This window comes from Phalangium opilio, unplaced genomic scaffold (assembly GCF_054372755.1).
Source record: "Phalangium opilio isolate 3A_F unplaced genomic scaffold, DU_Popi_V2 ptg000031l_1, whole genome shotgun sequence".
In the NCBI taxonomy this organism is placed as follows: domain Eukaryota; kingdom Metazoa; phylum Arthropoda; class Arachnida; order Opiliones; family Phalangiidae; genus Phalangium; species Phalangium opilio.
The window spans coordinates 7,835,690-7,860,940 of NW_028324158.1; the positions used below are offsets into that span (position 1 = coordinate 7,835,690).

Here is a 25,251-nt window from a genome sequence, read left to right on the forward strand (position 1 = left end):
ACAGCAATACTATTTTTTCTCAAATATATATCGTTCATAGATTTTTTTTTAGAATCTGGTCGCGTAAAACACATATCACAGTTATTATACTCTCAAAATAATCTTATAAATTGACGTCAGAACCTTGAAAAAAAATAAATCGGGGAAAATGATGGGAATCAAATCAAAATTACTGTCGAATCTTCACCATCAAATCGGAATTCTAAAAATCATATAGTTAGCCTAATCTGATGAATTTTAAAATACCTGATTATAGACAAAAGAAAATTCTTTCAAACACTCGAATATCTTAAAATTGGTTTCTTCAAAAAAAGAAAGAAAAAATAAATTAACTAATTTAGTTAACATAATCTTTAAAACCAGTTACCAAAGATAAACATTGAAAATTTCAGGACTGTTAAAAACAACATTTTTAAGTGTCCGTTGTACTACACGATTAAGTAGAAATCTATAACTTGTCGTAATTAACGTATCACAATTAACCACCGCTAACTAAAAGACTACAGAATTAAACTCATATTTGTACTAATTGTGCGTCGCAATAGTCAGACACGCTCATATAACGTCGCATATTTGCAATTTAAATGAAACGGCATCCTTATTTTTGTAATTAAAAACCGCGCTGGAAGCCGCTTATACGATGTCAAAAACGAAGTACACAGGAAAATTCATGTTACGAAACTCTAACTGCGATTTGTTACACAATTAATTAAAAATTAACCCTTTCCATTTAATGATGAGTTCAAGCACGTATATCTAAGTTCACAATAACCATAACCCATGGCTTACCTACAAGGATATAGTTCGACAAAACAAACTATTTAAGGGTTAATCCAATCGTAAAACTTCAAATAATTAACTTCAGGGATGAATTTGGTATTTAGACCAATGGTAGACCAGATCTATTACTGAAGCGTTACAGCTGGACCAATAGATAAGGCGGAATGGCAATTTGAAAAATGTTCAAGGGGAAGAATTTCAAAGAGTAAATAGGGGAACGAAAGAGTTAGACGAGTAAAAAATTGAAATGCAGTCGTCGTTCGTTCCTTTCGAAGCCAGTTGGATTCTGATAAACTCAGGGTCAATCCCAAGGTGCTATCGAAAGGAACTAAAGCGCCTAGGAAAGCGACTAATTTTCAAGATCTACTCTGGAGACATTATTTAAGTAATTTCCAAGTCAATTCAGACTTGGTGATTGTGTAGAAGAGTTGAGAAGGAAATAATTCCGCTCCTCGTAAGTTAATTTTGACTTTTATTTTCTAACATTAACTTTTGCTTTTTTTATTGTTTCCTTGGAATATAGTTTAAAGAATTTTTAATTCAAAACTAATTTTATCATTTTTAATTTTTCGGAATTTCTATTATTAGATATTAGATCAAATATGGTTTCATTTAGAATTGAAATAATTTAAGGCTAGGCTAGTTTTGATCATTTAAATTCAATCTTTCGACGTATTTTTAAAGTAATTTCAATAGATATTGAGTTTTAATATAAACATATTTGGCCCTACTATACAAAAAAAATAAAACCTTCAGTAACAGAAATTTATTTCTATAAATTGCTATAAAAACTAGTACTTAAGTTCAAGAGAAGTGATAAATTTAGAAATAAAATATTAAAAATACCTCTACAGTAATATAAATTATTTTCGTTGAATTGATTAGAGACTTCCAACTAATAAAATTAGTAAAAAAAAAAATATTATAAAAAGACCTTAAAATGAGTATTAAACTTTATAGGAAAATTTTTGAAAATTCTCTATTTTATCTTTGCAAACTTAAACTTGAAATTTTTTTTCGTGTCCCTACGGCTAGAGACCCCATTCCGATTCTCAAAAGAAATTTTATATAAGATATAAATTAATATACGTAAGTACTATCAGAGTAAACGAGAATTATAATTAGATTGCGATTTTAAATAAATTAACGTGTGTTTAAATGATTAGTTTTTAATTACACGTATATTAATTAGTAACATTTCGAACTGTTCTTGTTTCTTTGTTTTTTAAGAAATTCGCACAATTTAATCAAACTTGTGAAAGTGTCCTTCTAACTCAAATATCTCTTAATAATAATGATCTGGTTAAGTACTTTATTAGAAGGACATTTTAAAAATCGACTTGTTTTCGAATTCTAGTCGAACAATTGAGTAGAAAAGGCGAAACTTTTAGAAACAACACCCATTCGATTTTTCTTGGATACAATTATTAAAGCATTAAATCCGCGGCGCTTATGAACCCTTATTATTTTATCGAAAATTAAATTATATAATTAATGAGATTACGGTGGTGTTATAATAAAAGCTAGGCAAGATTAGATTACTGAAGGGTGAAATGCATAATCACATATTTTATGATTTCGTAAGATTTTAGTGATATTTTGCACTGTTTATGCAAATTAAATGAGCTTTTAAAAATCGTCTAGCGCACTTAACTTTTAATTAATTAATTAATTAAATTACTCGAGAACTTGTACGACTTAAGCCTAATTTGAAATGAAAATTGAAAAGCACGTGCGATTTTTCTCGAGCCAAATTTTAAAAAAACACGTGTGATTTTTCTCGCGCCAAATTATAAAAATCCCGTGCGATGCTTATCGCGCCAAATTTTAAACTCCTAATATACGTCTATAGTGCTAGACAATTTCCTTCAGGTTTTTCGGTTAATTTCTTAAGAAGTTAATTGATCTAATATCCAATTAGTCAATTACAAACATCTTTTGTTGCGTCAAATTTATACATTGTAACTCAAATACTTGTATCCAAGAAAAAAAATCAACATCTCCATTGTATTTATTCACGACATTGATGATTGAACCCCTAACTGTGTTCCGCCTAAAAGAAAACCAAAAGATAAACGATCCCCAAGAATTTATGTAAAACATATTCAGTCGAAAAATTCCCCTTTCAATAAATTAACGGAGAAGGTAGCGAACAACCGATGTTAACAAAAACAAAAAAAAAAAAACAACAAAATAACGGAAGTGACCGCTAAATTTCCCTTTCATATTTAAAACTAACAGTTACCTGCGGTTAAAAGATGCACGTCAAATCAATTAATTACGGTCCAAATAGTTGCAAGTTTAAACCTGTTATATGTCAATTAATGACTGCCTTTTTGTTGTGAACGCTAATAGCCTATTTATTAACAATTTAGTACGACTGGATTATGTGATTGTGTAGGCAGAGTTTGTGTGCGGTTGTCAAGGTAATTTAAGTTATATAATTTATTATGTTGTCCCACAAATATACTGCCATTTATGAATGACAGTAATAATGAGATTCTTAAATAATCAGTGGTTAGACTGCGTGAGTGGTATTTGACAATTTAACAAGAAGAATGTGTTAAATTAAGACAGGAATATTAAATTGAACAGTCGGACGAATTTAACTATATAGCCATGTGTGTTTACACTAGACATTTTGAAACCGTTTACAAAAGGTCTACGGTTTAAAAGCAAAATGTTACATTTCGACTTTTGTCACCTTAGTAATTGCTGAAAATTCAGCGGATAGTTCAGACAATTCGCCTAATGTTCCAAAGCCATTATATAACACTGCTAAGATGAAGTACTGGAGTTTGAGAATCTGGCCGAGAAACTGGGAGAAGGCCATAGCACATTGTCCAGTTTAAGATTTTTTCTTGCGCCATCTTAAGACTATGACGCTAAAATTTTCGTTTAAGCTCTGGTTCTCCGTCAATTTTCTATTCTATAATCACAATGCTGAACTAAAATTACTCTGACCATGAAACCAGACGATGGTGCATCAGTTTAATCGTACACTTCTAATCGTTTCCCCTTAAAATTATAGTCTTAACTTCCAAAGTACTTAAAATTCCCTGACCTTTGGCAGATGCAGCATTCTAAGTTTAAGGTCAGTTGCAAAAACAGTAATGGCTGTTAAATTAAACATGGGAACCAACCCAAGACCCTCCAGCCTATAACATATATAGCACGACTTTTCAAAAAATATCAATTTAAATAATGACGCTCAATAATCTAACTACTTTCGTTTACTACTACGCGAATCATTTCTAAACTGTTACGTATCACATTCATCATAGTTCATCATTATTTGATGGTCAACTATGTTTGTCAACGGTAAACACTTAATAACGGGTTATTTTACTAATAATGGACAAAATATTTAGCCGGAATTTTCCGCCATAAAATAATAAAAGCCGCAGTTGGTTCGTATAAGCTATAATATTAAAACTCTAGAAGTTTCCTTGTATTACCTTCTAAATTGAAATAAAGTGTTAGTCCTAAGCGTGGACTTAACTGCACAAATATTTCCGATGAAAAATAGTTTGACGCACGTTGCTATATAGAACCGGCTTTCCTGATGAACGTATCAAACTAACAATTAAAACAATTAAATATCGCTTAGTTCTTTCTATATCGGCGACATACTTAAGGAAGAAACGCTAAATATGGTATTGTTATGACGTTGTTTGATAAGTCAATGTCATTTAGAAATTCATCGAAAACATATGGGCGAACTAATAAACCGAGTATCAAACTTAACAGCTGATTAGTTAAGCCAAGCGGTTCGGTTGTAGGCTAGCTGATAGCCAAGGAAAGTGGTTGTAGGCTAGCTGATAGCCAAGGCAAGCGGTTGTAGGCTAGCTGATAGTCAAGGCAAGAGGTTGTAGGCTAGCTGATAGTCAAGGCAAGAGGTTGTAGGCTAGCTGATAGTCAAGGCAAGAGGTTGTAGGCTAGCTGATAGTCAAGGCAAGCGGTTGTAGGCTAGCTGATAGTCAAGTCAAGAGGTTGTAGGCTAGCTGATAGTCAAGGCAAGAGGTTGTAGGCTAGCTGATAGGCAAGGTAAGCGGTTTTAGGCTAGCTGATAGTCAAAGCAAGCGGTTCTAGGCTAGCTGATAGTCAAAGCAAGCGGTTGTAGGCTAGCTGATAGGAAAGTCAAGCGGTTCTAGACAAAAGGAAGGTGGAAAACCTTCTCGAACGACAATCGAGATACTTATCTAATTGCGCTGTTGTTATGTAAGGATAACTTGGAGTAATGATATTAACTCAGTAGTGGCAATACCTTTAATTCAAGAAACCTCGAGACAGCGCCCTAAAGGGTGTGCAATTTAGCTAATTACTTTCCTTATTGCCTCCATTAAAAAATGGAAAAACAAAACTCATTTACATAACATTATATGCCTCTATTTAAATTTTAAGTTACATATAGAAGACGTAACGCTCCTTCGGAAATAAAAACAAGTTAAGCTATATTTATCAAAAATGATTTATCCTTCATCACAACTAAAAGCAGATCACAGTTTATTAACAACAGAGCGATTCGATGCCCAGTTTCCCTAATGGACACAACGCTTTCCTGACGAATCCGTCAAGTGGTACTAGGCGTCCAATAGGGCTAGTGGGCTACTTCCCAGTGCTTCGCGGGGAAGCCTAACGCGTAGTGTCCATTCCTGAAACTTAATTGCTTGTATCTCTTTTAATATTGTAGATAGAAACATGGTTCCAATTGATATATTCATTATTTTACACCCTCTTTTGATTAAAATAAAAAAAATTTAGCCAGGAGTATCTCTTTAATCTTTAAAAGGCAGTGTTAAATAATTAGGCCTAACCTGTAATCGGTGTACAGGAAATATTTGACTGATTAGCCCCTCGGCCAATTGTTTTAATTATAAAATTTCAAGCTTATTAATTATAGTGTCTAGAAGGCGTACTTAAGTTATGCCCCATGATTGGTGCTTTTCATATACACATGTCGATGAAAAAACACGTTATTCCACCCAAAAACCATTCGCTAAAAATTCCACCAAAAACTCACGAATTTAACTTGACTTAAACTGACCTTGCACATTCCCCTGCAGGGGTAAGATAGTTCTTTTAAGGGAAAAATCAACTAAGATTAATCAGAAAATAATAGTAATACATTTATCTAACTTATTTTGGTGGTCCTGGTACGCGTTCAACATTTCTTTCATCCGCGACGTAATGACAATTTCATCCAACGAAAATTGGGTACGGTAATCACGTGACTCGTTAATACTTTGCACGTGGAAGAGTCCAACTTCCTTCGAAGATATATAGTATTAGTCGAGAAAGAGTTATTTTCAAACATCAAAAAAAAGTAAAAACTATTTTTACTAAACATGCTGTCGCAGTACTATTACACGGACTTTTTACTCTGTTTTAATGATAACGAGATTTAAATTATAGTGTTATTACTTTTTAGAATATATATTAATTTCCTTTTAATAAGATGTAAGAATTCAATATTCTAAAAAGTGTGTCTGCATTTGAGAGGTTCCAACCGATTCTTAAAGGCCGACTTCCAGTGAAAAGGGTTCTAGTGAACTAAAAACCGAGCATCGAGACTAACAATGAAGCGACCGTGCCGATTTTTGAATCCCCGCTGGTTCAAAAGTTGGAAGGGTTCTATAGCTAACTGAAAGCCGTGCAATGTGGTTCTAGCGAACTGAAGATGAACAAATGAAATCCTTTTAAATTTATTTCCTCTCGAATTTTTGCTTTCCCATGAAGGAAATTATCTATTGTGTATCTTCAGTTCGCTTGAACCACACAACACGGCTTTCAATTAGCCAGAGCCCTTCCAACTTTCACCGCAGCGGGGATTCGAAAATTGGCAGGGTCGCTCGATTGTTAGTCTCGATGCTCGGTTTTCATTTCGCTAGAACCCTTTTCGATGGAAGTCGGCCTTTAAAATGTTGAGTTAGGGCCTTTTCAGACGATACAACTTTTGATTCAAAAAGATGGGTCAAAAATTTGAGTCAGCAAATATTGGTCTGTGATCAATTAATAATTTGGTGGTTCTTCAACTTGTCCAACTTCTATTCACACGACCCAACTAGTTTACTTAACTCAAATTGACTCAACTAAATGTGACAAAAAATGTATCTTCTGAAAAGGCCTTTACTCATCTCAAAATTATTATTTTTCAGTTAATCATTCTAAATTATTATTTTAAAAATTGAATAAATATGCCTAAAGCTACAAATAAAGAACATTGGATACTTTTGGAAAACAAAAATTGTGAAGAAAAAAACAGCCTTGAAAGGTTTATAGTTTAATTTGAAAAACTGGTATTTTAAGGTAGTTACGATTTACCCCTTTCAGATTTTTATATTCAAATCACATTCATAACCTTTAACCAAACACTAATAGACCTTTTCAATAGTGGGGGGTAAAATTGAGTCTGGTTTATGACCATCTCGACGGAACATTGATTGGTATGTAGACAACAAATACGTAAATTAAGATATGCCTTTAAATAATACGGACCATTCAAATTTGGTGGACTGGTCACTTTAAACTTAAGCCTTATCTAAGGTATTTGTGTCCACATAACCAATCAAAGTACAGTTTTAACCCTGTATCAAGTAGACGATACTAAGCCCCTCCCCTTTTGAAAAGGGTCTTTGAACTATATTGAGTCATTTAAGACAATAGTCTGAAACCACGAAGTTTCCGATGACGTCACACCCTTCTATCACTTAGTTCGGTCAAGTAGTGATATCTAGTATATTAGGGCGAAGGTATAAATTCGCCACATTTCCAGCTTTATCTCCAGTCCAAACGTAGGACCGGAGTTAATCCCCGCCTCTAAATTACAACCAGCAATTACGTCAGCGCGACGCGAATGACGAAAATTACGTATTTTCCGACTGAGGAGAGGCGAAATAGCCCGGCCTCCTTTTACGTCCCCCCTTGTATTTTGAAAGGGGGACTGACTATGGCGTGCGAATACTTGGGCATCTTAAATCTTCTCCCTAGTAAACTAGATATCACTTCTTGGTTCGGTTTTGGCAACTATGTTGGAAGTCGTCAGCTCAGGCCATAGAATTTAGATTACCAATATTGCAATAATGAACGTGCTAACAAACTAAAATTGGCGTAATCGTTTCAAATTGTAAAAATACGAAAATTTTGTCAAATTATGATGGAGTTTTTGAAGAAAATTTCATATTCGTAAAAAAAGGAAGGAACTTGAAAATAAAATTATATTTAATCTTTTCAATGACAAGTTTTGAAACTTCAGATCAAATATTGACATAAATGTAACCTTTCTTAAGTTTCCTATACTTGTAAGCGAGAAACGCGAGATAAAGCTCAGGGCTTAGTGAAAAATTCCGGATTTTAACTTAAAAATATATTTCTAAGTGAGAGATATAAATTGAAGATTACTTTCTAAAAAGACCCGAAAGGATTTTTAAACTTGAGATAGAAAAATTGAAGTAACCTTGCAAATTTACGAGCTGAGATGTCGGAAAAATTCAAAAGAAAATAAAAAAATTATAGGATCACGGGCGTTCTTTTGAATTCTAAGGCTGTAGTTTAACGACTCCTAAAGGATCATACCATCCTTTATTCCTAATTAATTTTGTTCTAAAGGATATTACCCAGAAGGCGTAGATATTTGTCTCTTTTTATCAATGTCGTTAACTTGCAATTTTCTGGGTCTTTCTGCTTGAACTAAAGGGGAGGAGATGTAGAGATCGCCCGCTTGACGTCACACCTAATGTATTTGAAGTGACATTGACGTAGCTATCGACCTATAAGCGAAGAACTCGAATGTAAAAAATGTTATATTCGCGAGATGTGAACCAGTAAACCGAGGGTGAATAGCCAATGAAATATGAGGATAGAGGAGTGGGTGGTTCAACAACGTTTTAAGCCCTTCCCCTCACCTTCAATCAGATATTACCATGGGGTCTAAGGCCTCTTAAACATTCCAAGTAGATATATGTATTCCTGCTAGACACTCTTCGGATTATAATTTGATGATTGGTCAAGCTTATTGTAAACACCCGTTCGTAGAAAAACCTTAAATATATTATTCATATTTTATCGAAAAAGGTCAAAGCCAAGATTAAGTAAATTCAACTTAATTATCCTTTTAAAGACAGTGATGTCAGTCAATTGAAATTATCGTTTGAAGATCGATAATTCTTAATCGATATGACGATAATTTCGATAAATTTATTCGCAAGCACCGAGGGAGTGGGAAAAATATTTTTTATGGGGAAAATACCAAGTTTACCCGACGCTAATTAATGCTAAATTGCTAATTAATAAAATTTCTCACTATTTTACATCTCTATCGAGTTTAGCATTATCTTTCAATCCGCCCAAGATTAGTCACTAAAAATTGGCAATTCGAAAATACAGTAAATATTGACAGGATGTGATAAATTTAGCAATAATTTTTCCCAAAAAATCTTCTTTAAATTTCAAATCAATTCATAAGAAAATGACTTCTCTCAAAATTCATAAACAGGATAGGTGTATAAATTTGAGTAAATGTCATGCTGTCAATTGATATGATTAACATTTCTAACAAATATTGACAGGATGTGACATTTTAGCTATCATTTTTCCCAAAAACCATCTTTAAATTTCAAATCAATTCATTGGAAAGTTACTTCAATCAAAATTCATTTAAACAAGTACAAAAATAAATTCGAAAAAAAATGTCACACTGTTAATTGAAAGATAAACATATCATTTTACCTGTCGTCAATTTGAATTTTAAATAGTCGTAGGTAATTTCCGAAACTATATGTAAATATGGTACAATGTTTTTCTTGAACTAAAATATTGAACTTTGTGACGTCGAGATAAATTTAATTTCAAACTTGCTTTCAAAATAAAAACACTTTCGTTAAAAATTTTCCAAAAATTCCCCTTTAAATTTAAAAAATAAACTTATTCAATAAACAATATACTTATCTATTTATAATCACGTGCATTTCACGGTTCTTTGACATTTGGTATTCAATTAATTGACGAGATATTTGAAAGAGACCAAACATTAATCGCGCGCCTTGTGTGCAACAGTCCGTTCAGTTTATTATTATCAAACATTATGCTTGTTTTGTTCGTCCCAGTTTCTACTAAAACAGGCATTTTTCAATGCCAAACAGCGTTGAATTTATTCAGAAAACACTGTTTTTACACAGTTTGATTGATGCGAGTATAAAAAGAGTTTAGAGAATGCCAAAAAAGGTGTTCTTGGAAGACATAATAAATAAAATCAACCGTATAACACTGGCCATGCTTTTGAAGAAGCCTTTGTCACTCGCGGTTGAATGAATTAAACAAGATAGCCAAGCCATACGAAGAGCCCCTAATAGAGAAAACAAACGTTAAACCATTTGGCTAATAGTTTCATAAATTACTCCAATACCACTATAACTTCCACAATACTTCTTTAAGTATGGAAAACTAGCAGCAAATACTTGACCCGTCAGTTCCTCGTTACATTTTTATTATTTTTCGTGGCCTCCATTTTGAAAGATGGCGGCAAATATATCCACCCATAAGCCGTAAGGTTTTTCTATAGGATGTAGGGAACCAGCGTACTATATATGAGGGAAATCGGTTGGAACGTTTAATCAACGTTAACACCGTAAGAATTTGGCATTTGTTTTTTACATTTCTGGCTGCCATTTTTCAAGATGGCGGGGAATTTGAAAAATCTTTTATACAGCCTGCCTACTACTTTAAAGTAACGTCCCTGTAAATTTTCGGCTTTCTAGGTAGAGTGGTTTGGACTGGGCGTTAATTATAAGTCAATTAGTCAGTCAGGGCTTACTTAAATATAGAAAACTAAAGATCCACAGCAAAGCAAGGTTGGTTTCAATCGTAGCCTAATTTAATACGCCTTGAATAACGTAGGCTACATTTCAACTTTAAAAGTTTAGCGAGCCATTCAACAACCACTAGGTCATACTATTATTTTTTTAACAATACTTACTTAAACGTGTGAAATAACTGTCCAAAACTATCATCTAAATAAGCCTGAGTCACCTTAAATTTTTCTCATAGTTTAAAATAATTAAATAACAAGAAAAAACGAAGCTGCAGCAGACATTCAGTTCTTTAATATTACGAGGACAAGGTCTTGGGGATTTAGTGGGATTGTTACGAATAAAGCGAAAAGTATTACGCAATTTCACACCACTTTAAAGTACACCATAAATTTATACGTCTTTCTAAGTGTGACACTTGCAGTGACGCGTGTTGAACTCCATAGGTTCTCGTAAAGTAACGCGTTGAAAGACTTAACATAGACTAAACAAGGAGATGGACTGCGAAACCCCTTGTCGTCTGCCATTCTTACATCGCTTACAAAGTATTTTGTAGAACGGTTGACATATAACATTACAAAGTATTTATTAGTGTCACACTTATAGAATTAAACTTATGGTATACTAATAGCGTATAAGAACATCATTTGTATTGCGTGTATGTATTTAAATCAATCCTAAAGACATTTTTATTATCATTATTTTTAATAACAATCTTAGAATGCATCAATATTCTCGTAGATAACCCGTTTTCTTATAGAAAATTAATTCTATTTTAAAACTGTTAACTTCTTCAGTAATAAACCTTGCATTAGAGATTAATACAATTATTTATTTCCATGTATTTGGGAAATAAAAGGTATAAATAATTTGTTGCGGAACTTGACATGTCAATGGAAGGCCAACTAATTTGATTATTACTTGGGCTACCGCCGACCAGGGCTCTAAAAGTATTCTATCATTTGAATAACTAACAGTAACACGCGACAAAACTTTACCATATAATTATTTTAAAATATTTCAACGGAATCTTAATCTGAATCCAAAGTAAGTTCCATTATAGTTAATTTTAAATTTAATAACCTATATTTGAAACGTTTATTGAACAACTTAATTTAAGTATTAATTTCTAATTGAAACGGGACAGGAAATTTGAATAATTAAGCTAAATTATATGAATTAGAAGTTTCCTTAAACTTGGTTAACGTTTAAATCAGTTATAATGCCTCTGTTCTTTATAAAGAAAAGTTATAGCATTGTTTCATAGTTTTAAGAGTTGCACAGTATACAAGTTGCTACTTAACTATAGTATTTTTTAAACCCGTCTCAAATTTACGGATTAATGCTGATTATGTTAGCGATTTAATAGCTCATGTGAAATTAATAAACGTAAATCCTTAATGAAATTAATGCGATAGGAATTGCAGTATCTTTAGCTTACTATGAATGCTACAATTAATGGAATAGCCTCATTTGTATTAGTGCAATTAATGCTAAACTTTTAAGTAATGTTATGATGCTTTGAGATAATTAATGGTACGTTAAGGAAAATTAATGCTACGCATTTCAATCTAGGCATTGCGGGTATCTTCAGTTTATACGAATGCTACTAATCCTAGAATAACCTCAATTGTATTAGTGCAAATTATGCTTAACTTTTAAGTAATATTAATTAACGCTACGTTTTTCAAATTAATGCTACACGTTTTGAGCTTGGAATTGCGATATATTCTATTTATACGAATGCTGCATTTACATGGAATAATGTTATATTAATGCTACACTTTAAATATTATATTTTGCGAAAATTAATGGTGCTTTGTGTTATGTCCTTTAGGCAAATTAATACTACACATTTTGAGCTAAGAATTGCGGTATCTTCAGTTTGCATGAATGCTAAATACATTTCATGGAATAATATTATATTAGTGTATTATATGTTTTTGATCATTAATGCTACGCTATAAGCTAATGATATGCCCTTTAGGGAGATTAATTCTACACCTGTAGGCAATATAAAACGATGACCTTCATTTAAATTAGTCTAAATTACTATACATTAAATGTGAGTGGGATATAGTGAGAATAATTAAATACTTTATAATAAGATGTGCCTGTTATTTTTAATAAATATTTCTTAAAAGATATAGCCTAGAGAAATAAATTTTCCCTACAAAAAAAAATTAACAAATTTAAATAAAGGATGGGTTTGTAATCTTGATAAAAAATATTAAATAAATAAAACACATAAGAAATATCTTGATAAAATCTTTTGACGTCATTAGTTTAAGAAGGTGTTTGAAGAGTGGTGCTCGCCTTCCACTTGTTAAATTTTAAAACAAGAAAACCCATAACTAACGCGTCCTAATTTCGTTTCTTTTAAAAAAACCCAAAATTTTAAGGTCATTCCGAATTTATTTAATATTAAAACTAAAGTCACGTGACGATTTCGCTATATTGAATTTCAATATGATGAAAATACTGAAATCAATAAAATTCTTATGACAAATAAATGTGTCAAATTTATTAAAACTATTAGTGGAAAATTGGAACAAAATTATTTTAATTATATTTATAAAGATGCCATGGCCATAACGTGATATTTTGGGAAGTTATGAGATTGAAGGTTGTGTTGATTAAGTGTATTTATATGAAATTCCGAAGCCACATTATGAATAAACTTTATGTGTTATTTAAATAAAATTAATGTCAATTAAGAAACTAGCTCGAATAATCCACAATTTCGAAATTAATTTAGTCAGATGGGTTGAAACATAGTAAAGTTAAACAGTTTTTTCAATTATGTTCGACAATTTCCAAGATGGTGGCGGACTATAGAGTACCCTCTACGTAAAAACATATGAGATATGTTCCATAAGTTTGTAACTGGTTACTGAGAACTTGTCATGAAGTGACGTAGGTGAAACTTCAAAGGCTTTGTACACACTAAATAGGAGAAGATGGACTGCAAAACCGATTGTAGTCAATTCTATGTAAGTCTCTAGAATTAAGAAATATAGGAAGCGTCATATTTATGGAACGTATATTATGAACTTATGATAAGAACTATAGATATAGGTTATTCAGCTTCAACCAAAGTGTATGATACTTATTTGTAATATATTGAAAGTTGAGAGTGTAGAGAAAAACTAATCAAAATAAAATGTTGTTTTTCTAAACAGGTTTCGAAAATGAGGGTTTCCGGATTAACTCTACGTTTGGCTGTGTCTTTCGCTACATTGTTGTGTTGTTGCATTGCCGTTTCGTTAGCCGAAGAGCCAGCGATAGCAGAAAACGCAACTAGCACTCCATCAGATCGCGAAGTATTAGTTGGAAAATGGAGGAAATTGGAAAAAGACATGAAAATGACCATCGAAAGCGTAGTTCGACGGGCCATGCCTACTCTAGTGCGGTTCATAACATCAGCAAACATTGAACCGCAATGTACGGGGGCATTGCTCACGACGGTTACGTCGCTGCTCAACATGAAAAGCTGGGCCTTTGAAAGTAAGTTGATTGTTTCACTAGAATTGCGCAACTTTCAAAGTTGTTAGGCCTAATTCGCGTAGGCATTAATACAACTTCCTTCCTCATAACACAACTGATTCATTAATAAGTGAACAGACCGAATTGTTACACTGATAAAATCTTAAGGTTAATGTGAAGGAACAAGGAAAATGGTACACTTGAACTTTGGGGCCGACTTAATGAAACATATTTAACTAAGCGATATCAAAACTTAGGTTAAACGACGCTTATTTCAATAGGGAAATCCGGTATTCAATAAAGAAACGTTTTAAATTTAGGAGAAATCTTGGGTAATCTCGAGCAATTTCGGAGAATTTTAAGAAATTAGGGCTAAATGCCTCGCAAAGTCTGTTAGAGGAAGTCAAGTGATATGAAATCAACGATGGAATTGCACAATTTCGTGGAATGTCACTAGATCTGAAACGTTAATTTCCTACATATCTGCCCTAAACTGTAAACGATAGTTAGAGGAAGTCACGTGATAAGAAATCAGCCATAGAATTACACAATTGCACAATTTCGTGGAATCTCATTAGATCTGAAACGTAAATTTCTTACCCATATTTCCAAAACTGTAAACGATATTTACATCAAAATTCCACAGTTAATCGAAAACTAAATTGAAATTCGTTTCACGACAGCCAATTTTCCTTTTTTTTCTCTCTCTATTTAAATAGACTCTTACATTCGACATTGAAATTATGTATATTATAATAGAGTTTTTTAAACCCATAGTCAATAATGGTACAGTACATTAGGTACTATATATTCCAGGCATTTGGCTTTCCAAGAAATTTGGTAATAAAATTAAATAATCTTTGAAATTGTTCAAACATTAAAATAAATAGCCTTATCCTGATTTTCAAGGTGAAACAAAAAATAAATTTCAAATACGCTGTCGATATAAAAAAGTGCTTATTAAATAATAGTATACGCAGTTTATAAAGTCAAACAATGGCAAATTCCCGCTAAATTACGTACTTTTAACTTATTTTCGGTATTTATTTTAAATTGGTGGTTTATTGCCAACTTCATACCAGCGAGTTTTTCCATAAAAGCCCATGTTTTTAAGTTAACTGAGGTTATTTAATTTTTAGCTACATCGCATGATGGACATATGATGTGGCTATTAGTTATGTTTTTAAGTTAACTGAGGTTATTTAATTTTTTAGCTACATCGCATGATGGACATATGATGTGGCTATTAGTTTTGTAGGAGTCGTGGCTGTGGTTGTGGTAGAGTCGTGGTAGTGGTTGTGGTAGAGTCGTGGTAGTGGTTGTGGTAGAGTCGTGGTAGGAGTCGTGGTAGGATCGTGGTAGTGGTTGTGGTAGAGTCGTGGTAGGAGTCGTGGTAGTGGTTGTGGTGGAGTCGTGGTAGTGGTTGTGGTAGAGTCGTGGTAGTGGTTGTGGTAGAGTCGTGGTAGGATCGTGGTAGGAGTCGTGGTAGTGGTAGGATCGTGGTAGGAGTCGTGGTAGTGGTATGAGTCGTGGTAGTGATAGGATCGTGGTAGTGGTTGTTTCGTCGGTTGGAATGTGGAAAGGATGTAGCGGAGTTGGTCTTCCTTGTGTTGGAAAATTTTTCAGACCACTCGTAATAATAAATATTTTCACGAAGAATTTATTATTATTATATAACGAGAGAATTTATAGTACAAATAAATTCTACCTTTAATAAATCCTAACTTTTATCACCATTTAAAGAAACAGTGACGTCAAACTTGGCACCGGAATAATTTTGGCAAAAATTGATAGTTCCAGTTACTGCGAGGCTAAAATATAGTATTTAATTCGCGATCATGAGACGCATTTTGTTTTCAGGGCATCAATAAAAATGTTCTAAAACCAAAAACCAAAAAAAAAGAAAGTATATATTTCTTAATTACAGCTTTTTTTCTCCCGGCTTTTGGTTTTAACTCGATTGTTAATTCATTTTAGTTTAAAATAAGCGAGATTAGTACACGAGTCACGTAACGCGTCACTACAGGAACTGAAGAATAGTGATTGATACAATCTCAAGAAACCTGTATTTAATTTTTTTTAGACATAAAGGCTTAGATGTAAGATCGACGATTAGTATAACATTGAATCTGATAGCATTGATGCATCTATGGTTGTTCATAAGATATGTTCCATAAGTTTGTCACTGGTTACAAACTGGAGCTTGTAATGAAGTGAGTGAGGTAGGTCATAGATTTGAGGTAAAGCGACGCCTGGTGAGGCGCTGTCAAAGACTTAGTATACTAAATAGGATTAGATGGACTGCAAAATTAACCGCCCAGTGTAGTCAATTCTCGCTTGTCGTTCTCGAATTAGCTCGAGCTGTAAGCAACTCTTTAGCATTACGAAGTATTGGAAGTGTCAAACTTATAGAACATATCTTATAAACTTATGTATTGCATTATCAAGGATTAAGGCGTTATTGCCTCCAAAATGTCCCAAGATTGACACGAAGATTATTATAAAAAAATGTAAAACTGTCATATGGCTTTCGCTGTTCTTAAAATACCTAAAAATTTGAAATTTTTCGTTAATTACTTAATGAATTAATGCGAGAATTAATTGTCGCACTCATCATTAAAGAAGCCTTGAAAATTCTAATTATTCCACCTCTTTCTTCAGAGAATCTATTCTTGAACACTTCTCATACGGTCGAGTTTATCGTCTATCCACAAACACCACAGATCCACATCAACAGCAACGTGACAAATCACAGATAGATTACGGGTAGATAATAAATCCCCAAGGGACACACACCCAAAGCCACACAAAACTAGGTTATTATAAGCTAAGTTATTGGTTCTATAACCACATTTTTAACTAAAAAAAATCATATTTAACCACAAAATAGTTAAAATCGAAATTTTGCCCACAAATCGAGTTTTATGTGATATAACGAGAATTCGTGCTTGGCCCATATTTATCAAGGATTTGATCTTTCTGCGAAAAAATTCCAAAACAAAAATCACGTAAAAAGCTAAGTACTTAAAACTTCCACAAGGTCAATATTGACTATAACTAGTTAGAAGACTTCATGTGTGGAATATCAATTAACCAATTGAGACTTAATCATTTTTCAATATTTGAGAGAAATAAAATTTTTAATTTAATCGTTTGAAATGAGTTTCTTAAAATTTTAAAAGAAATAAAAACGAAAACCTGCTCTCACCCTAACTAGTAACTGAAATTACTATTCTTATTTTACATTTTTTTATCTACTTGTAATTATCAAAACGTAGATTTTTAGAAACTAAGTTTTGGGTGTTTGTGGAGACGCGATAAACAAGTTTGGTGAGGAAGAGTTGGTATCACACTTACAGTGTTCAATAAACATATCACTACAACTTTTCCACACACTTAGATATTATATTACGTTATCGTATTGTTTCTTGTGTAACTCCAAAATTATAGGTTTATGTACATTATAAGTTAATGTATCTTGGTTTAAAGACTACACTTCTTGTTTAAATTTCCATTATCTGAACTTCTGCATTAATTATAAACAATTACAAACAATAGTTTTCGAAAGACACCGTTGTTTACATTACTTAAACCGCAACCGTTAAACTTATTGGGGTTAATGATATAATGCAACACGATCAAATTGTACCATTTTCCACGACACACGATCAAATTGTACCATTTTCCACGACACACACGATCAAATTGTACAATTTTCCACGATATTTTTACAGTGTTGGATGCCATTGGAAAACCCCAACCTGGTATTTTAATGGGCACTATCACTTCATTGGGTTCTTACGACGAATGTATCAACATCGAAGTTAAGGACGATTACCGAAAGGAAATCACAAAGTTCACTGGAAAGTTTTGCAGCGTCACCATTAAACCTCCATTGCCAAACAAGCCAAAATACTACAATCTACATCACTTAATCAAGGAATTTGACAACTTTACTCATCATGAGTCAGTAAGTACAATTTCATTCGAAAGCTATTCTCTCTGTGCTTTGTAATATTGTCCGAACAGATGCAAAGGGAAAAGGCCAAAAACTCCGGTTCGTGATTGGGCATTATTAGAGTGGGAAAAGTGCCCTGGGAAAACATTTTCAACCAATAGCAAACGGTGCTGAGTTCATGCCAACGTGTCACAAGAAAAAAACTGACAAACAAACAGGGGCATTGCGAACTGAAGAGTTTCGCTATATAATTGTACTGAGCGTCAATTTATCGTATTTCTCATTTTCACACAGATCATTACCAAGGTTCAACAATTAGCTGGAATTATGTTTGACGTACCTCTAAGATTCGGAGTTTGTATTCCTTCAAAATGCTCCAGAGAAGATTTGCACGAGTTAGTTCAAAAACGTAAGTCCTGACAAGAAAGTTATCAACCCTAAATAGTTTTCGAATTTAACTGATTTCAATTTCAAAATAAAGTTGCTGATCAAGTCAGTTTGGAAACTGAAGTATCAACTTGCGAAGTCAAACACGAAGTGGAATGGACAACCACTCAAGTTGTTATAGGGTAAGAAAACAGTTATTTATATAAAGTCAGAAGTATATAATACTTCTCTTCGAGAGAAGTGTACGAGCACAAAGCGGGGTAATTGTAACATGATTCTTCCCAACATCGGAGCAAGGTTACTAAATTGAACAACATACGCGATAAATAATTCCCTCATCGTAACTCTATTAGCGCTTAACTATTTTCCAAGGCGCATGCGCTTGTAGATTTTTGTCCCACGTCAAGACACTCAAGGTTTGTGTGTTGATTGCTGAGGATTTAGTACCAAACAGTATAGAATTCGCCCCACGTTGCGATAGTTGCCCATCTGAAGTTTGATGAGCCTGAGAGCAAGCAAAAAGGGCCAGCCTGGGAAGAATCATGTTACATAACTAAAGTATTAAGAGGATACAGAGTGTCATCCTTCTTCTATTATCCGCTTCTGGTTACGCTTATAAGTCAAACACGTTTCGACAAATTGCTAATAAACAATCGATTCAAATTGTAAATTTACAGATGCATGTTTTTGTTCATCGTCTTCATAAATCTTCTGAGCACATTTTTCGACCTAATCTACTCGAAATTCTTTGTGGATAGAAAAGCCCTGAAGAAACCAGAGAGACGTAAGAATTTCAAATTAAATTATACCAGAAATTAAATTAAAAAAATAATTAATATCTAATCAACTGAATTTCTAAAATAGCTCTGCCTGTTAAAATATTCTGCACATTTTCGCTATACAAATCGTTCCCGACTCTTTTCACTTGCTCGTCTAATTTAGAGCCTAAATTTTTACATGGCATGCGAGCTGTTAGTTTGGGTTGGATCGTACTTGGATGCGTCTTTCTGTTCTTGAATACATCTATGTTAAGTAAGTTTCGTGATAAACATGGTGTTTTTGATAAGTCTGACGTAAGTTAAAGGGTGCGTGTTCTTTGCGTCAAACTGAGTGGAAATGTTCATCAAAGAACATGGGGGTCTACGAAATTTAACTAATCTGTATTTAATATAATTAAATGAAGTAAATTTAATTAATTTTGAATTAATTTTATTAAAGGTCAAGCCATTTATGCCAAGGAGTACGCCGATACCTGGTGGATTCAATTTATTTTAAACGGTACCCTAGGAATTGAAACATTGTTGTTCACAACGTAAGTTAATTAAAATTAAAGTCCTGAGTTTTAATTAACGTTGTTTTTATAAATAGGGCCTATTTATTGGGACACGTTGCTAAGACTAGAAAAAACGAAACTGGAAACGTATTGTTCTACGTGAAATTGATCGTCACTAAAATCCTCAGGTAAGATTGAATCGCATTTAAATTATTGAGTTTCCTACAAAATTTTGAATTTGATAATTTAACTAGTTTTCATTACATTTTCAATTAAACAGACTGCTCCCTATTTTACTGCTCGTTATCGGAATGGCCATCATGTTACCACTGACCACAAGTGGTCCATTATGGAGGGAAGTTGCCTTGCCTTACGAAGAAAATTGCATGAATTATTGGTGGTCAAATATTCTCTTCATTAACAACTTTCTTTTTGATCCAAACACGAGAGTAAGTTCATTCTCAAATAAATTTTGATTAAATTGCTAGTTAAGAAGTAAACTAATACAAAAAACATGTTCATATTTCAGTGTCTGTACAATTCGTGGTTTTTGAGCTGCGAAATGCAACTGATTATCATTGGAATCTTGTTCATCGCTACTTTAAGGTATTAAAAACAAAAAATCTAAACTGTGACAATAAATTAATCTACTTCATTTACATAATGTTTCAGCAATGTCCGTCGTCGCATTAGTCTAACTATCGCGGCTTTCCTTGTATTCACCTCAATTATTATTACCGGTGTAGTTACGGCGTATTTCGATTACCCACCAACTATACTGTTCTCCCAAATAGATTTCTCGTAAGTGACAAAAACCACCGCGATCAATGAATCAACATCATTCATTCATTCATTCATTCATTAAAAGTAATCAAAATACCTTGCATATTTACAGAACAAGAAATTACTTTGAAAATATTATTCAACAAAAGCCATTCTCACATTTGTCCACTTTAATTATTGGACTTTTAGCAGGGTACTACTTCACTCGTCTACCTAAGATCAACGTCAAAGTTGTAAGTCGATCATTTCTTAACTACACGCATAAGTTTATAAGATATGTTCCATAAGTATGACACTCCATATACTTCGTAATGCTAGAGGCTTACAGCTCGAGCTAGTTCGAGAACGACAAGCGAGAATTGAAGCCCTACACTCGGTGGTTAATTTTGCAGTCCATCTAGGTCCTATTTAGTCTATACTAAGCTTACCTTTGACTGCGCCTCACCAAGCGTATGTCGTTTTACCTCGAATCTATGACCTACCTCAATCACTTCATGACAAGCTCCAGTTTGTAACCAGTGACAATCTTATGGAACTTATCTTTTGAACTTAGGCTACATGTAATACGGCTTCCAATAATAATTAAATAACTAATCAACGCTTTATTTAAAAGATTTATCAATGGATTGGATGGTGTTTAACATTCATATGCCTGAGCTGCGTTGTTTTCGGAATTTTCGAATGGAATAGACGTGAAAAGGTAGACACTCTACTGTCAACCCTGTATTCTTGTCTATACAGACCAGCTTGGGCGTTATGCTTAAGTTGGATCGCCTTCACTTGCAGCAACGGAAATGCCAGTAAGTACTTGTTAAGTCTTTTTACGAAACCACAAAAATTACAACCGACACTTTGAAAATGTTCCAGAAACGATTAGTTTCATTTTGGAATGGGCTGGTTGGATACCACTCAGTCGTATCTCATACTTCTTTTTCCTCATTTACCCATTGTACCAAGATATGGTATTTGCTCAAGGAAGGGAGCTCGTACAAGTATCTTTGTACTTGGCTGTAAGTTAACAATTTACTTCAATAGTAAACTAATATCTCTTGAATTCCAAAAATATTTCTCTGATGGTACCTTGATATTTATCGTCCCTTATGCAAATGCAATCGCAACACCAAGAAAATTTAAACATAAAATTGGGTTGTACCGCCTAAACATACGTTCTCAGGTCTTAATTGGTTCTTGACAACGCTGATTGTCGACAGTCATTGCTGTCAAAAATCTATTAAGACCTAGTCAACAAGATCAAATAAGCTAACCTGGTCGACTAACTTAGTCTCTCTTACCAAAATTTAAGAAGAAAAAAATCGCGGATAAAAATCATAAAATTAAATCAAACATTATTTGATCATATGCATCTAGAAATGAAGAGTTTGTCTTAAATCTGAACATTTATGATCAAAATTGACCACAGTATTTTTTCTCGATCAAATTATTTACAGGAGTATATAATACTTCTCTCTATTATCCCCTTCTGCTAACAATAAAACAGGGAATTCAAGAGATTTTAATACATTCTTTCAGTGTTGCTAATACTAGTTAACTAATTAACCAATCATTTATTTTCCCCCATAGCTATTCTTGTTCTCAGGAGTATTCGTACTTGGTGGTTTAACGTCCCTCCTATGCTCTCTACTAGTTCAACAACCAATCCAAGCCATAACCAAACTATTTTTGTGTCCAGTTAAAAGCGTTGATTTGATGGCAGTCAAGATCGCTAGTGAAAGGTCAACATTACCATCTTACGACAGATCAATGTCGGTGACGAGTGAAATATCCCTCGTTTCTAACATCTCCATGCCCGAATTACCCGCAGCGGGATCCATGCAAAAAAGGGATTCGTGTATCCCTTTAAGTTTAAATATGGAATGAAAACTTAATTACATTTATTAACGACGTTAATTCATTAAATCGGGTATCGTGTTTATAAACATTGAACCATTTAAAAAACAAACAAACACCACGCACCAGTCTTTCAGACTTTAAGTATCGGTTTACGATGCAGCTGGACCTGAGATGAACTCAACTTTATATCAATTAACTGGAGTGGATTATGAAACAATATGTAAATATTATGTTCGGTACAAGCCGCGTTAACGGCGTACACGTTTCAAGAGACAAAACACATGGCCAGTTTTAATTAAAGAATTGGTCATTAAGTCGTTGACACATTAGAAGTAAATCAAAAAGGGGTCGAAACGACAGTCTCGTGAAATCCGAAATCAGACCTCAAAATATCTAAACATAAATAATAACTGGAATAGATAGATTTTATCTACTTGGAATCTTGCCATTTTCTTAGTCTTTCTGCTTGAACTAAAGGGGAGGAGATTTAGAAACCGTCACCACTGACGTCACACTTAATGTATTCGAACTTAGAAGTCAAGTGACATTGACGTAGCTCTCGACCTATCCCTAATTAACGTAAATAAGTTATCTTTGCGTAGCCAATGAAAAGCGAGTAGGAGGAGAGGGCGGTTTAGCAATGTTTTAAGCCCCTCCCCTTACCTTCAATCAGATAAATTATGTGGACTATGACTTCTTAAATATTCCAAGTAGAAGAAAACTATATATTCTTATTAATAATAATAACTTTTAAATTGATTTGAAATTATAATAAAATCGTTAATTGGCCTAAAAAAGACACATCATACCTCGCGTATAAAATTCGTGATTTCCGATGCTGATTTGAATTAAGTATAAGGCTGAAACCCTAAATGTCCGACCCCATGACATCCTGATTTGAACTTCCCTGACTTTTATCAAGAGAACAACGCGATGTTCTCAATTATAGCTCAATTTTGAAATAATCTTTTTTTTTTCTCCATATACTGTAATATTACAGATATCCTTTTAAACAAACACAAAACAATTTACTAAAAGCGTTTTGCCTTTTCGAGACCCTACAGTCTGCTCTGATTTATTATTTACAATGCCTGTAAACAAATTAAGAGTCGCAGCATTTGATTTTATAAATAGGTAAATATTTCACTTAAATTAGACCTAAATGAACCTTTATTCTAATAATTTCGGTATCTCTAGGAAGTTTCTATGTAAAATAAACCTAAAATTTAATATAGCAAATGTTATAGTTCGCTCAGTATACTATTTTTAGTTAGTTAATTAATGGTTAATAGCCTTTGTAAATAGTTAATTATAATTAAGAGTTAGGCATTCTCTATTATATAAAGGAAGAGAAAAACATACGGTATAATGCCAACCGGTGTTATTTGTTCTCACTATCCTCAGGAAAGTGTAATTTACAGGCAATATCGCTAATATGAAGATATTAATTGCATTAAATATTAAATTGAAAAGTACAAAATAGCAGTTAGATTATATTTAAAGAAAAACCAATATAGGTAATTAAATAGCCTCTATAAAGAGGTTCAATTATATACTGAAGAAAACATGTAATCACACATGTAATTACAGTGAATTTTCGTAACATTTATCAATAATGAAAGATACTGTAACATATCATTATCATACGCAATCTGTAATATTATCAAATTTTTACTTAATTCTGCAATAATGGTTTCTATAAATAGTTGCAAGAGGCTAAGCTTAAATATTAAAGGGATAGTAACGTTTAATTTGAAGTATGCCATAAAGTTTTCGTAGTTTTAAATAATTAAAATTGTAAAAATTAAACCTAATAATAATTCAGATTGGTTTTTTGAACATAGAAAGACAGAACCAGAGAGGCAATATTTGATTACGGTAAAGATTAAGTACAAAGAAAGTTCAAAGGTTTTCTTTCATATTATATTTGGTAAAGATGTTAGATTCAAACTTTATACGCTACTACCCTTTTAAAAGCGAGAAGGTTACACTCTTCAAAGGAATTTTTTGTCCAATTTAAAATACCTATTTTAATACGTGATATTATGCCCTTTCAAGCTTGCAACTGAGTATTTTTTACAAACAGAAAGAGCATATATATATATATATATGTATGTATATAGAAAAACCTGGCAGAAGGACTCTCTAATTAATTTAAATATAATTAAATACATGAACTTAGGAGTAGAAATTATCGTCGTAACTAAAACTAATTGCAATTATTTAGAATTGTTAAATAAACGACTGGAGTACAAGCGGAATTTCCTAGTCAATTTAATTACAATTAAGAATACGACTTGAATGATATCTGCTCCGTTTTATGTGTTAATAGAACATATTCTTATGGGGAATCGCAATCTAAATTTACATGCACTATTTAATTGTTTGAACCTTAATTAAGCCTAAACAAATCTTGTTTTTATTTTGGATTTTATTCCTATTCTAGTTAAGTTTGAATTTTTGCACCTGTTATAAATTTCACTTGAAGGTTGTTATAGATTTTTACAGTAATAAAGATCATATACACTTAATTGGTTTCCTTATTTAAAACTAAGCATTTAACTAACGATAACGATATTACCATAAGTTCATAAGATAGGTTCCTCCATAAGTTTGTCACTGGTTACAAACTGGAACTTGTCATGAAGTGATTGAGGTAGGTCATAGATTCGAGGTAAAGCGACGCCTGGTGAGGCACTGTCAGAGGCTTAGTACAGACTAAATAGGATGATGGAAGTCCTGCAAAATTAACCACCGAGTGTAACCAATCAATTCTCGCTTGTCGTACTCGAACTAGCTCGAACTGTAAGTCTCTAGCATTACGAAGCGTAGGAGCGGTCATACTTATGGAATATATCTTATAAACATATGGCATTACGTCGGCTTATAACCTCTATAGAATCTAGTGTGAGAATACAATAACCAAA

General features: G+C 33.0%; 1 protein-coding gene and 1 long non-coding RNA gene across 3 annotated transcripts in view; one reads left to right on the forward strand and one right to left on the reverse strand.

Annotated features, from left to right (window-relative positions):
* LOC149690382 (uncharacterized) overlaps positions 1-25,251 on the reverse strand; it is a 56,610-nt gene that overhangs the window by 25,799 nt on the left and 5,560 nt on the right. The gene's annotated exons all lie outside the window — the stretch shown is intronic.
* LOC149690385 (nose resistant to fluoxetine protein 6-like) lies at positions 1,066-24,855 on the forward strand. Of its 2 annotated transcripts, XM_089869919.1 has the most exons (16): positions 1,066-1,234; positions 13,769-14,093; positions 17,807-18,042; positions 18,325-18,439; positions 18,512-18,599; positions 19,095-19,201; positions 19,282-19,449; positions 19,636-19,729; positions 19,786-19,878; positions 19,971-20,139; positions 20,220-20,296; positions 20,363-20,491; positions 20,586-20,706; positions 21,087-21,273; positions 21,341-21,483; positions 22,055-24,855. In XM_089869919.1, exons 2-16 carry the CDS (start codon positions 13,778-13,780, stop codon positions 22,349-22,351), a joined length of 2,340 nt encoding a protein of 779 aa, XP_089726045.1. In that variant the 5' UTR covers positions 1,066-1,234; positions 13,769-13,777; the 3' UTR covers positions 22,352-24,855. The 2 variants fall into 2 exon arrangements, with proteins under 2 accessions (XP_089726045.1, XP_089726046.1); XM_089869920.1 differs by lacking the exon at positions 1,066-1,234 and having other exon boundaries at positions 13,737-14,093.